The following is a 16,277-nucleotide window of genomic DNA, read 5'->3' as shown; positions in this document are numbered from 1 at the left end:
TCACTTCTTTCTGCCTCTGTATCTACTGTTTGGTCAGACTGGAATTCTTTTTGACTGTTTGCCTACCTAGGAAATATTTATTTATTATTTAATTTTTGGCTGGTTGCTAACTCCTTAGTTAAGCTGGCTGGCTTGCTTATTTATTTACTTATTTATTTATTTGAGACAGTGTCTCACCCTGGAGTACAGTGGCACAATGTCAGCTCACTGCAACCTCTGTTTCCTGGATTCAAAAAATTCTCATGCCTCAGTCACCTGAGTAGCTGGGATTACAGGTGCTTGCCACCATGCCTGGCTTATTTTTGTGTTTCTGGTAGAGACAGGGTTTTACTATGTTGGCCAGGCTGGTCTCAAACTCCTGGCCTCAAGTGATCCACCCACCTCGGCCTCCCAAAGTGCTGGAATTACAGGCATGAGCCCCTGCACCCAGCCTTAAGCTGGCTTTGTCTTCTTTGTTTTCTGGTCTCCCTAGACCCAAATACAACTCCATCACCACATTCATCACTCTATTAGTACCTCCACTACCAAGCATTATTCTTAGCACATTATACAGATTATTCTTATAAGAGAAGCATCTTAACCTTATATCTTATGTAACATCTTAACATCATAACCCCGTTATGCCTATTTTCATGGCAAAACTGAGGTAAACTTTAGTCTACTGCCTTTCTGGAATGAGAGCCAGGAAACATTTTCTGCAAAGAACCAGATATTAAATATTTTAGGTTTTGTGGACTATTCAATCTCTATTGCAACTACTCAACTCTTATAGTGCAAAGGCAGCCACAGCTAATACATGGCCATGTTCTAGTAAAAGTTTATTTCATAAAAACAGACAGCAGGCCTGATTTGGCCAGTAGGCCATAGTTTGCTTATACTGGTTCTAAAGACTCAATCAAGCTTCATCAAATTAAATTGGATCGACAGTGTTAGAAGCTAAAACCCAATGCCTGCTTCCAAATGATTCCCTTATCTCATCCCAAAGTTTTCAGTACATGAAACCTTTAAGAAATTACTTTGTAGGTAAATCCACAGTAGCAACTCAACAATCAGTTGTAGAACTGAACTGAATGAGACAGAAATGGGGCCCTGAGGCTGATGTTTGTGTTAGTCTCCTACTTATCCCCCATAACCCTCCACTAAGGGCAACTGGATCTGAACTAGATGTCCTTGCCCCCAGTACTGATTTCTCACCATTAGATAACCTTTAGTCTAAGAGGAACAGCCAGCCCAAGATTCCATCCTGTGCCTGCAACATTTACCTGGCCTTCATCTCAGTTTCTGATGTTACTGGTATAAAAATAAAACTAACTGAAAGCAGACCACAAATAGAAATAAGCTTCCACACTAAAGTGGGCCACAAGTTTCAACCTAAGAAGTGAACACTTTATAGTGTTCTGAGCATTGTTTCACAGAGTTAGAGCAGTTCTCTAACCTAGTCCATTTTTTATACAAGTAGCATAACAACCAGAAAAAAATGGATAAGGGAAAAAAAAGATAAAAAAGAGAAGCTTACTGAATTATAAGCCCCTGGAAGACAGGAATCATGTCTCATTCACCCTTACCTACCCAGCATAGTGATGAATGAATGAATGAATGAAAATGTATGAATGAATGAATACATTTATGAAGCTAAGATTCTAAATAATTAAGCTTGCTGAAACACAGTTTCCAAATTCCCTCAAGTATGCTGTAAAACCAGTGGAGAAGTTGAAACTTTCCAGCTGTGAGTGAGGGAATAACCTATATCTTACTTTCTGCAGCCAACTCACCATCTTGAGTGTTTGGACTCAGGATTTGGGTTCGGAGTTCCTCCAGGCTAATTCCCAGACACCTACAGATCTCCTCAGGGTTATAGGGTTCAGGATGAAGGGCATCTTCTGTGACCAACAACATTTCTTCTAGACTAATCCCTAGTTTAGCCTGCACCTCGTCCAGCCGCAGTACGTTGTCCCATTGCAAATTTTTGTATTTAGCCAGGAGCTGCAAATTCAAACCGAGATAATGGTCAATTTTTATTTCAGAATTTGATATGTACTATTTTAATTAGCCAGATTCAACTTCAAGCTGTTTTTTTGTTGTTGTTGTTGTTGTTGTTTTCCATTCAACCTCTCTAAATTTCCCACCATTACTTGGAAATGCATACTGGCTTCAGCTGCCTGGAATTAAACATGTTTGTATGACACTCACTGACTAGTTAAGTATTTGTCCTGAAACACACACACACACACACACATGCACACACACTCAACTAATCCCTCACTGTTTTGTTTTTTTTTTTTTTTTTTTTTTTGGCCTGTCACCACTTTCCCTCGGGGCTATTTCTTTGAATAATTTTACTCTTTTATCCCTATTCAGTTCATGCCTACTGCATTCCTCCCTAGGAAGTCAAGAGAAAACCACTTACATCTCATGTGACCTGGGTCCTGAAAGAATACTGTACGTCCAATTAGGGTACTTCCTGTTTACTATATGTCTCTTTGAAAATGGCATTATATGGGCATTTGGGGTAAAGTCATAAATTTGAAATGAAAACCTCCTTGGTGACCTTATGTGAAGCACTTCATTAGGTCACTGGTGGTAGTAGAGTTGTATGTTCCTCTATCCTCAAGAAAAAGAGTTTGGCTTCTAACTGCATCCTGAGGTATCTCCTCAATCTGACGGCGAAGGTTAAGTACAAACCAAATCTGTAACCACCCATGGGAATACCAACCAGAATATATTTCTGTCATTCTCCCCAAACAATATCAGAGTAGGTGGCAATCAAAACAGAGAAGATTTCTGTCATCCTGAGGTCTACAATATTCATGGCCTGGGTGTGAGGACAGAGGGGCAGTTTAAACAGCAAAAAGAAACAAGAGAAGGGGAAATCAGTCTTCAAGAAAATGTGCATCTGATTTACTCTTCCATTATGTTGATGATTTTCTTTTTGACAGGAAGCGGGGTTTACCAAAAGACTATTGTACTCTGGTTACAGCCACTGACTTCTGAAGAATGTTAATAACAGAAGTTCTTATATTAATTTAATCCTCTTTTTAAAACCCTGGCTTGTATATTTGAAATGAGTTAATGATTTTAAGGCCAAACTGGGAAACAAAACAACAGAACTATGATTTTTGGTTCAATTATTTCATGGAACATGGTGTCATTAAAAAAAAAAAAGAAAACAAAAACATGAGCTAAGACTTCTTCCGACCTGTTTGCTTAGCACATTTAGTTCATTAGCAGTACTGGGTTGATAGCTCCACAGACTGACCCATTCATTCATTCATTTATTCATTCATTCATTCATTCATTCCATTCACTCATTCATGTTCTATATTCCAACGTATTCCAAAAATAATTTGAGAAAATTTACAAAGATATACATAATACAAAAGAATAAATATATATTTATTTTATATGGAAAAAAAGAGCTGAAGTCAATGATCTCCTACAATGATGCTTTCTGGCAACACATCCACAATCCAACTGAGATAAGCAATGAAGCTAACAAAAATAATAGTGCGATATAGTCTAAAATATGCCCCATATTTCTTATAATCTTCAACAATCCCGTGAGACAGATATTATTTCTCTATTTAGAAAATAATAGTAGGCCGGGTGCGGTGGCTCAAGCCTGTAATCCCAGCACTTTGGGCAGCCAAGGCGAGTGGATCACTTGAGGTCAGGAGTTCAAGACCAGCCTGGCCAACATGGTGAGACCCCATCTCTACTAATAATACAAAAATTAGCTGAGCATGATGGTGCATGCCTGTAATCCCAGCTACTCGGGAGGCTGAGGTAGAAGAAACACTTGAACCCAGAAAGCGGAGGTTGCAGTGAGCTGAGATCGTGCCATTGCACTCCATCCTGGGCAACAAGAGCGAAACTCCGTCTCCAAAAATAATAATAATAGTAAGTGACTTGTCCAAAGTCACTTAACAAGGCCAGGTGTGGTGGCCTCATTAATCCCAGCTTTGGAAGGCTGAGGTGGACAGATCACTTGAGGACATGAGTTCAAGGCAAGCCTGACCAACATGGCGAAACCTCGTCTCTACTAAAAATACAAAAATTAGCTGGGCATGGTGGCATGTGCCTGTCATCCCAGCTACTCAAGAGGCTGAGGAATGAAAATCGTTTGAACCCAGGAGGCAGAGGTTGCAGTGAGCGGAGATGGGGCCACTGTGCTCCAGCCTGGGTGATGAAGTAAGACTCTGTCTCAAAAAAACAAAAACAAAAAAACAAAGTATCTCAACTAGTTAATAACAGAGTTGGAAACTGAATCCAGGTCTTATAACTCTTTCTTGCTTCCCCTAGGCCACATTCTCAATGAGGTATAGATGATGACTATATCATGTTACCCATATGAGTTCAAATCACTGATCAAGTCTTAGAAACGCATTTCAAAACACAAACCTAGATCTGTGCTAGAAGTGAACATTCCAGTAATTTAAAAACACTTTGATAAATGGGTTCCTTCCAAACAAAAAAAGAAAAACATCAGAGAACTGCCCCCAAGAGATGACAGTGGGCTCTTTCTAAGAAGCTTTTGATCTCCAAGTTCCCATTCCCATTTTCTCTTGAACCAGTCACATTGCCCCAGGCACTTGATCCAAGAAAACTGGACCAGTGATGTGTGGGGAGAAAGTCTGCAAGAGATGGCTGCAGCCCACAAGATTCAGTTTTCAAAGGCAGCCTCCCAATGTGCTCTTCTGCAGATTAAGGCAGTTCACATTCACTCCAGCAATATCCCACTTTACTATGACATGAGTTGTCCAGTGAGCCCTCAGCTGGAGAATCCACACAACCAATTTGGTGTGTATTTCAATTAAGCATGAAATCTACCATATGCCCCCAATGACAGCTGCACAGCCCATGAGCTATTGAATTATACTACATTGAGGGAGTCAAATAGAAAAGCCTCTTAAGCCCTTTGAAATTTGGCTTGGAAAACAGAAAGATGACTTTTGGATGAAGGAAATGGGTGGATAAGATCATTGTTGCTCAAAGACAGAGCTTCGTGAAGGCACTTGTGGCCCAGGTGACTGACCTCCTTCACATTTGTGAAGCAAGGCTATGAGTCAGGGCTATGGGTTATTTTGTCACAACTTTCTCACTCAGTAGTAGGGCGGGGAAATAAGAGAAGGCAGTTCTTTGTCCACATTCACCATTTTCTTTTCACCATGGCAAACATTAAGTATTCATATCAGATACCACTTCTGAGAGGTTCCTGAGCTCTGTTCCATGCTCTGTGGACAAGAAAGCAGGCAACAAGTGCTTTGTCCACAGTCATGGAAAGAGGCACTGATAAATAGTGCTAAAACTCTGTTTTAGGTTGGTTTCTCTCAGATGCAGGCCCTGTGACAAAAATTTGAGGGTAAGAATTTGAGGGGAAGGTGATCCTAAGAAACATTAATAGAAGAATGGAAAGTGAGACAGGAAGAGAAGTCAATATGAGGTATACTGATGTTGGCAGGTGAGTCTGGGCCTGCTGAGCTTCAAATCACAGGTCCTCTGGAACCTGTATGTGTAAAGCTCAGTCCTGTCCTACCATGGGCAAGAAAGCCAAAGTATTTACCCAATAACTCCCAGTTATCACTGATTAAGGCGGCTCTCAAGGATATTAACTCCTTAGCACTTTCAGGTTGTCCCACACACAAACAAAAATACTAAGCCCTCTGCTCTTGGTCTGAGACTCCCTGGGTCTTCTGGTAAGAGGGTATGGTAGAGAAAGTGTTAAGATATTCATGAAGAACTCTCATCATCTCCTACTTTTTGGTCAACTTCTAGTCCATCCTACCTTCTCAAAACCTATCAATGGCAGCACTATGCTTTTCACCAACCATTGTGTCTTGAAGCTGCAGCCCTTATTGACTCAAAGCTTTTTCTTCATTTCCTTCATTCATGTGCATCTGCTCACAATGAGTGTTTACTGAGTGCCTATTACTTTCCAGGCCCCAGGCAGACAGCAGTGAGTAAGGCATACATGCCTCCTGACCACGTGCAGCTCACAGTCCACCAGAAAAGACAGAGGTTAAATTAAAACTATGTTTAACATAAAGAACTTAATCTAATTGTGATAAACTGCTATAATAGAAAAATACATGACATGGTAAAGGCACATAAAAGAGTGTTTAACCTAACTGAGGCTAGAAGGCAGTCAAGGAAAAATTCCTCAAAGTAATGAAGTATACGCCAGAAGGAAAACAAAAATCAAATCATAGAGAGCCTGTACCCAACCCTTACTAGGTCCAGTCAGAGCTTCTCTCATATCTCTCCCTTTTTATCCCATCCTCACTGATACTCTAGTACCTGCTTCTCTTCAACCAAGGCAAAAGCTTCTGCTACCATATTAATATTTCTAAAATACCTATAACAACCACTGCTTTCAAAGCCAAGCCTGGGTAAGCCTGAGCATAGCACTGAAGGTCCTGCCACAATCTGGTTCCACTAAACACATTACCCCTATTCCCCAGTATGTATGTCCTCTGCCATGCAGCTTGGACTCACCATTGCCTGAATACTCCATGCTAGAGTCTTGGCAGAGTATGCACTATTGAATCAACTGGCTAAGTGAAATTGGCTACGTTCTTGAGTATTTAATTTTTCTCTGCTCAAATTCAAGGCAACTGCCAAAACCCTGAGAATATTATGCCAACTTCTCCTCACATTCTATCACCAGACAAAGAATAAGTTTCATACTGACTACTAAGTGACAGGAACTAAAAACTCATGACTGATGGACCCTGACCAGACAGGCCCTGTAAAGAATCACTATAAATTTTCCTTGAAGTGTAAGAGGATCATATGAAACTCTCTCCTTCACTGCTTCTCATGTTGTCACAAGGAGCTCAGGGTATGCAAAAAGCAACAGTATAATTTCTCTTCCCTACTTGACTTCCCATAATACTTATTATGGGCATCACACATTTTATTATTCAATATAACTAAGGGATACTGTATAAGGAAAGCACTTCTGGAAACATTTAAGCCCCAACTATGTGTAAAATCTGAAAAATTTTGTACCTACTAAAGATCCCCGGTTACTTTATCATACAAATGTGCTTCATTAAAATATCATTTATACAAGTAGTAATTATAAATCTCTATTGAGTTTGCTTTGAAAAAGTTTTAATTTTAGTCAAATGCTCTACAAGGCTCTGACTTTTTATGAATTTGCATCAATTAACTTTTGAAAGCTGGCGGACAGAGAGAAAGAGACAGAGATAGAGACAGAGAAACAAGGTGAGACAGAAGTTGAGAACAGAAGAAATTGCTGGCATTAAGGCAAAACAAACAAAAATTGTCTTTATTGGTTTAGTGTACTTCTCTATGTTAACTTGATTTAAAAAAAAAAAAAGTACTCTTTTTCCAAAAAGGATCTGAGAAAAATAGGAAGAAAGGAAAAATAAATGTTATTCATTACAACTTTGCCATGTGGAGCCCTAGCTGATCAGTCTCATTTTCAAAACTATCTTGACCTGGCCATTCTTCAACTGACACTTCATTATTATTGCTGGAAAACAGAAAGTTTGTTCAGACTGAGATAAGCTTTTTTAGAAAATATTTTTACATGAGAGTTTATTTAATGAGACCATCTTCAAACAAAAATTATATTCATTCACATGTTGCCAAAAATGGAAGAATAGAACCATATTGCAAAGAAAATATGCTTAGTAGAATTCCAGTCTATATTCCTAAGCAAAAGCATATTCCTAATATCAATATCTCTGAGTAAAGTGCACATTAGCAGTTTTATCTTTATTTCCCTTTTGTATGAAACCTGGGATTTTAGTGATTTGCAGCAACATGATTTAGAAACATTTTCCATCTTGATAAAGTCTTTCATTTTTCTCTCTTCCACATTTTAAAAGAGAAAAATTCAGAGTATTTAAAACAATGTGTTTATCTACGTCAATTGGGAGGAGTGTGTAGCAAAAAGCCAAATTCAGATGCCAATTTTGCTGACCAAAGTACCTCTAAAATGCATATGGGGTTATGCAGTTAAACTGAGAAAACATCCTCAAGAACAGGAGGTTCTGCAGTGGATTAAGATCTTCAGCTGCTACTGCTTCCAAAGGAGATGCCCTTTTTCTAGTTAACTCTCAGAAAACATTCCCACATCCCAGTAACTTTTACAACAGAGACTCAGCACCACAATTTCATCCGTCATTTTCTTCTTGTATCTTTGGGAGAGTAGTCACAACATGAACTGATTTTACATGTCTAATACTTATTTCAGCTCACCTATGGATCTGGTAGAGGATATCTAATTTCGTGATAAAACTTTGAAAACAATGTTGTGTATGTTTGAGGTCTCCTTAGGAAGGCAACACTTACTCATCAACCTCAAGATGAAAGGTCAACAAGACTAAGCCCTCAAACAAATAAGACACTAATTTCTTCCATCTCCTGAAAAAGGAAGTGTGTCGTAAAAGAAAAAAAAGTTCATCAAACCTTTGATATTAAAAAGTTTACAGCACTGTTTCTCTACACATATGCACTGATCAAATACTATGAAGAGTTCAACATTAAAGCACTTCTATTACATTATTTTTAGACATTATCTTAATAAGTAAATTTAAAAAATAAAACATTTAAATCATAATTTTTCAAAAAATGTATACCCCCCAAATATTCCAGAAACAAAAAGCTTTATTTTCCTGGCTCAATATATCTCTAATTTCCTGAATTTCCCAACCTCAGAGGATAGAAGTAAGAGGAGAAGTGCTAAGTCAGTAACAAGGGAAAACTACACTTTACACACCTCCACAGGATCTAGTCCAGTGCTGAGCATATAATAGGTACTTGTAAAAAACTGTGAAATTGTGCAAACTAAAGTACAGAGTAGGTGATGCAGGGAGTAGTCATTCATCTATTCAACAAATGTTTATCCTGTGTCTCTTCAGCTTAAGCACCACATCAAGCATTAGGGATATAAGAGTTAACAAGACAAACACCGCCTCAGTTCTCAGGTAAAACTGAATCTGAAAGAAGAGACAGACATTAAATAAATGATTGTGATAAGTGCCATAACTGAAAAATAAAGTGCTTCAAAATATAAAGGGGACTCTAACTTAGTCCAGGAGTAAGCAAGTCAGGGAAGGCTTCCTTGAGGGACATTTAGACTAAGACTTCAAAGAGGGCTGAAGGAAGAATGTCCTGAGCAGGTGCAAAGTCTCTGAAATGAGAATGAGTCTCATGGCTGGAGTGTAAGGAAAGCAGATGATGCTAAGAGATGAAGAGGATGAGGTGCACAGGTCTCAGATATGGTGGCTCTCCAGGTGGTGATATGGACTTTTTACTTTACTCCAACGAAATAGGAAGCTTTTAAAGGTGTGAAGCAGGGGAATTTAAATTGCTTAGATTTAAATTTCTAAACTGTCATGCTGTTATTTGAAGAATGATTGGGAAAGAGATGAGCATGAATTTAAGGAACAGTGAGAAGACTAATGTGATAGTCAATAACTGATGATGAGACCCATGGAAAAATATAAGGTATGGGAAAGATTGAGTTCAATTTCAACATGCTCAGTTTCAGAGGTCTATGATTCATTCAAGTAAAGATGGTCAATAAGGCATTGGATATAGAGCTTTGGAGCTCAGCCAAGAAAGCCTTAGTTGAAGATGTTTATTAGGAAGTCATCATCATAGAGATAGAAGTTGAAGCTGAGGGCATGAGACCAACAGAAGAAAGACCACTAGAAAGAAGAAGACCAAGGCCAAGGCCTTGAAGAATACTGAATTTAAACATCTGTGGGAGGAGGAGTGAATTCCTGCCATCCCTTCATCCCTGCCCAGGGCGGGTCAGTGGGGGGAATGGCTAAAACCCAAAAGAAATAGCAACAAAAATATAAGGGGGAAAAAAACGGAAGTGAAGTATACTGGAAACCAAAGGAAGAGAATGTTTCAAGAGGGAAAGACTGGTTAACTCTGTTGAAAGGTAAGAAATAGCAATGAGAAATAAGATGAAGACTGAAAAGGGTCCACTGGATTTACCAATGAAAAAATCTTTGGTGGCCTAAGAAAGAGTAAATTCAGTATTATGGAGAAGGCAGAAGTGAGGTTTTAGTAAATTAAGGAATAAGAGGGAGGTAGAGGAGTAAAGATAACACATATAAAGCAATTTTTGAGAAGTTTAGCTGTGAAGAGAATGAAAAAGTAGAAATAGAAATAGTAGATGGACAGAGTTGTGAGGCTTAGGGTAGACTTTTCTAATACAAAATGCTAGAATAGGTAGAGTCTGATAGAAAGGATTTAGTAGAGAAATAGAGGTGAGGAACAGGCTAAAGATGGAGTGAGTTCCCTGCAGCCACACTTGGAAGGGCTGGCTTTGACAGGAGATGCAGATATAGAGAGACATGCAGATATGATGGCAGGAAGCCAAAGTCTATGTGACCACATCTATTTCCAACATGAAATATGGGAGAAGATCACTTTTGGAAGTTAGGCTGAATCAAGTAATGGGTGTTTGAGAGAAGTAAAGAAGGTCTGACATTATTACTACTGAGAAAATAGATTTCAGGCTGTATTTAGGACCTGGTAAAGGTTGGTAATCGTAAGTCTTAGGTGATATCTATCAGTATCCATCAGGAGATCAAAGCAAGAGTGGAAGAAAACACAGTGGAGCTCCTGACCCAGAATCCACTTCCTAGCCTCCAGCCTCAGTCCTCTCTCCAACTTTCTAGTCATATTATGAGCTATTCTGGATTATTTATAACATTCAATTCCTGTGTCACTTTTTGGATCACTGGATTACTTACTATGTGATCACATATTAACCATTTCCTGTTTCATAATCCCTCAACTTGAACTCAACTCTACTGTCCACTCTCTCTAGTCCCATGTTCTATGCCCCTTTGTATATCTTCATGCTGCTAGAACTACAATAGCTACCCAATGAAAACTACCTAAGTAGATTTAAGGTTTAACTGTGGGGGTTTTCTAAAGAGAGACTTCCAAGGCTCCCTGCTGGTTTGTGTTTCCCTAGTAGACATGGAAAAATCTTCCTGGGTACTGGGTGTGGGGGGACTGCACCAATCCTGTATTTTTGGAGTGACGAATGATAACCCAATACAAAAACTGCATCTTAGAGGACCAGAAGGGGTGAGGCTGCCATCACTTTTGTTGAGGAAACAAGACCAGCTGTGGTCATTCTCATCAATTGTCTTTCTCCACCCATAGACCTAACCCATAACTCTGCTTCATATATATAAGCTGCCCTTTTCTTTCCAGTGCCACCCCAGAAGACTCAACTGGTTCATCTGTCTTCTGAGTTAGAAATCAGATTTCTCTGTACCCAAAGACCTTCAGTTGGAATGTTGCTGCAGTCAGAATGTTGACCGAAAATTTGGGGAAAGAGATAAAGTAATAGAGAACAATGAAAATAAGAAAAACCTTACTTCAAGTTTCGCTAGCTTGCCAAGTTCATACCTTCGCAGCCAGCCGACACTCCATCACCCTGATATTGAACTGAGAAGTTGCTGCCTTATTCATCTCCACACAACTGTTGGCAATCACAAACACTGCTCCACTTGGGAGTTTTACATCAGTTGCCCTCAGAGGACTAAATTCTATCAACTTGGCCTGTTAGAAGAAAAATGAAAGGAGAAATATAATTTATTCGAATGCAGAAAATGTTCAAGTGTTTATGTATTTATTTATCTTAACAAAGCATTTTCTCAAAAATGCATGCATTCATTCAAATATTACTTATTGACCTCCAGGTGCTGTACTAGGCACTGGAAATACAATGAACAAGAAAGACACTGTCACTCCTCTCATAGAGCCTACAGTCAAGTGGGAAAGACAGTCTAGTAGACAGACAAATACATTTCCAAGTTGTGTTACAATGGTAGCAAAGCACAGATGCTCTATGGACACAAAGCTGAAGCATCTGATCAGATAGAGCCTAGTGTAGGCTCCACTCAGTTGAAAAGAGAAATCTAAACTGAGTCCTAAAAGATGAGCAAAAGTAGGGCAGACAGAGGGTTTCTTTCCTCAAAAAGCATGTCAAGAAGAGGGAAGAACTTAGGCAAGTCCTGGAGCAAAAAACAACATGGGATGTTAATGGAGCTACGGGCATGGAAATTTGGTCTGGGGCTTACAGTTTGAGGGGTGAGAAGTGGTAAGAGGTTAGGATAGAGGGGTAAAGCAGGGGTCAGATGGTAAAGTGTTTTGTAAGCCCAAAGAACTTGGACTGTGTTCAGATTTTATAGCTAACTTACATTAATATCAGGACTCTGGCCCTCATGTCTGCCTGTTGAGTCTCATCCAAAACACCCAAAGTATTTTCTTAGTATTAAAACAAATTTCCTCATGCCTCATGTCTTTGGCTTAGGGGAATCAATAACAAATATTCTTAATAAGAAGGAATCCAGGTGTTCTTGGAAAATAGCCAAGCCTGTAGGAATCTGATGAAAAACTAAGAAAATGTTTTAAAGAAATGTTTGCTCTATTTTGGAAATGAGCAGCTTATGGGCAACAACTCAAACCTCTGCTCTGCCTAAAGGAGTTGATAGCCAAGGGGAAGTGGTATCCAGCTAGGAATTCATTCCTGGCTTACTGTCAACATTCTTTTTCCCACCACTGAAGCCCCAAAAATGTTGACAAAGAAAAATGATACCAAAGGGTAAATTATAAAAAGAGGGACTATGAATATATGCGGTAAGAGAACTATGATTTGGGTTTAAAACCAACATGAGATTATAAAAATGCCATGAGATGAAGTGATTTAGGACAGGAGCGGGAAATGAGGTTCCAATAACTAGGAAATTGAGAAAGCTCATCTTAACAATGAAGAAAAATAGAAGGGAAAAAGCTAGACACATGAGAAAAACAGACCTGAGGTATCATTCTGGAAGCGTAAGAGAAAGGCAATCAACATGAAATAGAGTAGGTTAACTGGTGGCAGCCTTGAGTTACAAGCAGCTGGGAAATAATATCCAACAATAGAGCCTAATATAGGAGGCTGTCCGTAACCAAGCATCCTGGGGCTCTCAGGGCCTTCCTCTCCATGTAAATTTTTCCACTAGGAATTTCCAAATGGTTCCTATTTGGAATGCTACCTACAGTTCCTTCTTCTGCAAGAAATGATATAGACTGGTCCATGCCTCCTCCTTCAGTACCAATGTAACGCTCACTCTTGGCACAGATTTCTGCAAGTTCCACCTGGAAAGGTAAAAACTGATTTGTACTGTGAGTAGTCATAACCCATTTCTCATTCATTTCTTACTACAGCCATGACAAATAGGTTTGAATTTCAGTGCCAACTCTGATCAACTAATAGTAGCCTGCCTGGAGCACTGCATTAAAAAGGGCTCCAGACTATAGGAAAACATAACAAAATCAATTAACAATGTCGGCTATGGGTATGAAATAAGATACTGACTGTGCACGCTATGTTTTTATCATCCCTAAAAGTCTCCACAGAGCAAGCAGTTTCTACCATCTTTCTATTTACTCTATCCTTCCCTAGACTGGTATCACTGAAAATCTCATATGGGCGATCATTCATTTTTGCCTCAGCTTCCTTTGTCTCCCAACAGTGAACTATTCCACAGTCTACCCATAACCAAAGTGGGGTCATTAAACTGTATTTTCCTGCCCAAAAGTAATGAAGTCTCTCTGGCATTTCCATTAAATGTAAGAATCAGAACTGGTGTCATCTCATCAGACTCATCTTCCTCCAACCAAGATGAAGAGACCCAATAGATGCACACAGTTCTAACCCAAACTGAAAATCTTGAAACATCTGTTTAATAATCTTTAATGGTTTCTTATTGATTAAGAAATAAATCTAAACTCCTCAACCAGGCATTTCGAAGGCTTCCAAAATCTGGGACCATCATGCACATGAAATTGTATCATTTGCCCTTCTTATCCAGTTAGATTTGTCTCTTTGACCATTCCACACATGTTATGCAACTTGGTATTACTTCCTGTCTTCTCTCCTGTATAAATTGTACTTTTGTTCAATATCCAGTTTATTGGCTAGGTACTATAGATAAATCCCTGGGCTGACCACTCAAATCTTTCTTCATGGCCGGGCACTGTGGCTTATACTTGTAATCCCAGCACTCTGGGAGGCCGAGGCTGGTGGATCACAAGGTCAAGAGATCAAGACCATCCTGGCCAACATGGTGAAACCCTGTCTCTACTAAAAATATAAAAATTAGGTGGGCGTGGTGGCGCACACCTGTAGTCCCAGCTACTCAGGAGGCTGAGGCAGGAGAATCGCTTGAACCTGGGCGGCAGAGGTTGCAGTGAGCCGAGATTGCACCACTGCACTCCAGCCTGGTGACAGAGTGAGACCCCTTCTAAAAAAACAAAAAAACTTTCTTCATTATGGAGTCTTCTTCAAATATTATTCCCATCATGGTGTCCCCTTTTTCTAAACTCCTAAAACATTTATAGTTAGTATCATCTAATACACTACTATTCATTCATTCATCAATTCAGTTTTTCTTTCTTGTAAGACTTTATTCAGGCCCTTATTTCTGTTTTACTATATGATGTTTCTAGAATAATTATTCTGAAACACTGATATAATCATCTCTTGCCTGCTTGGTTGTCAACACCTTAATGCTCATAGTCCTCAGCATGGTACACAAGGTCTCTAATGACTTAACCCTAGTGCACTTCTCCAGCCTGCTCTCCCACCACTCCTCCTGTAAACCCTAGCTCCAGCCATGAGGGATACTAAACAAATGCTGTTCTTTACCACCCCAGGCTTTTTCACATCCCATTGTCTTTACAATATGATTTTCTATTCTCTTCACTCAATACCCCCCTACCCAGCATTCCCAACTAGTCAACAATTCAAGCAGCACCTTGCTGTGGAACCTGCACCACCACCCAAATGCACACATACCACATAACTCCTCCTCAGCACTCCCTGTTAATAACTTTATTATCATGTATTGAATATGCTTTAAGTGTGGATCTACCTGTCTTTTTATCTACATGTCTGTGAGAGTCCATGCAGGACCTAGACCAGAGCCCACTTAATATGAGCTGAATCACAGTGTTATTATTGTTCCTTGTTTCACGTTTCTATCACATCTGTTTGTTGTGAGAGATGAATAAAGTACGGTGTTTCTTTTGTGTCCCTTACTTCACATAATGCCAAACACATAGTAAATATTAGTAAACACCTGCTGCTTTCAATTTCTGAGAATAGTTGCCCAAACACCATCTGACAGATTCTGCAAGTGTCACATTCCTTGTTGGTCATGTGGATTCACTAACATTACCTTTGTCTTGTGACATGAGGTAAACTTAGGATTTTGATGCAATAGGCATTGTTCACGGCCTGCTGACACACAGAGCCAGTGTCCATAATATGTACATTAAAAATAAATTAGTAACCAAAAGATCAAAACACTTGGATTTAAAATGTAGAGAAACAACATACCCAGATGAAGCAGTACATTCATCATTACGTAAGAGATGATGGAACCTGGGTGCCCATCTAACTGTGACCCTGGGCCAGTGTCAAAAGTCCCCTCCCCTCAACAGCAATAACAGCCACATTTACTGAGTGACAGTATGTGGTAAGTATACTCAGTACCTTGCAATATTTCTTTTGTAAGCATTATCTCCTTCAAACCTCCAAACAATGTTCTGCTTATCCCCATTATAGAGATGAAAAAAATGGAGTTTAGAGATACATAACCAGAAGTGGAAGAGCCAGGATTTGAACCTCATCTGTCTGACTCCAAAGCCTGTATTCTTTTCTCACTGGACTTCAACTACTCCCTGCACAATGGAGATAATGCAATCTATTTTTCACTACCTCAAAGGGATATGAAAAGACAAATGAGATTCACCAAAATTTAAGTATCCTCCCTCTTAAGAGGAAAAAACCATAACATCGAGAAGTTTGAGAAGTTTATGCTTAGTAATTATTTTTTCCATTTATTCATATTCTATTAACAACGCTAATGGTTTTAGTAGTTAAGGTTTATTGAGCATTTATTATGTGCTAGGTAGTGTTCTAATTGCTTTGCCTGAATTATTTATTTCTCACACAACCCTATTGATATGGTTTGGCTGTGCCCCCACCCAAAAGTTCATCTTGAATTGTAATCCCCATAATCCCCACGTGTCAAGGGCAGGACCAGGTGGAGGTAATTGGATCACAGGGTTGGTTTCCCCCATGCTGTTCTCATGAGAGTGAGTGAGTCTCAGGAGATCTGATGATTTTATAAGTGTCTGGCATTTCCCCTGCTTGCACTCACTCCGCCCTGCTGCCCTGTGAAGAAAGCACCTGCTTCTCTTTTGCCTTCTGCCAT

The 16,277-nt window shown here is 39.4% G+C and overlaps 1 protein-coding gene across 8 annotated transcripts in view; it reads right to left on the bottom strand.

Moving 5' to 3' along the window:
* Window positions 1–16,277, bottom strand: part of GALK2 (galactokinase 2) — a 178,124-nt gene that overhangs the window by 33,348 nt on the left and 128,499 nt on the right. For 4 of the 8 annotated variants that reach the window (XM_015142222.3, XM_001113758.5, XM_015142223.3 and 1 more), the window contains exons 6-8: window positions 13,054–13,152; window positions 11,416–11,568; window positions 1,773–1,983 (exon numbers count right to left, since the gene is read on the bottom strand). In XM_015142222.3, the coding sequence (XP_014997708.2) occupies window positions 1,773–1,983; window positions 11,416–11,568; window positions 13,054–13,152 (463 nt within the window). The remainder of the gene's footprint in view (window positions 1–1,772; window positions 1,984–11,415; window positions 11,569–13,053; window positions 13,153–16,277) is intronic. The other 4 variants (XM_028850902.2, XM_015142225.3, XM_077939395.1 and 1 more) reach the window with 2 other exon arrangements.

Source organism: Macaca mulatta, chromosome 7, assembly GCF_049350105.2.
Source record: "Macaca mulatta isolate MMU2019108-1 chromosome 7, T2T-MMU8v2.0, whole genome shotgun sequence".
Classification (NCBI taxonomy): domain Eukaryota; kingdom Metazoa; phylum Chordata; class Mammalia; order Primates; family Cercopithecidae; genus Macaca; species Macaca mulatta.
Note: the sequence above shows the minus strand (reverse complement) of the source record. Positions and strands in the feature narration are given on the sequence as shown.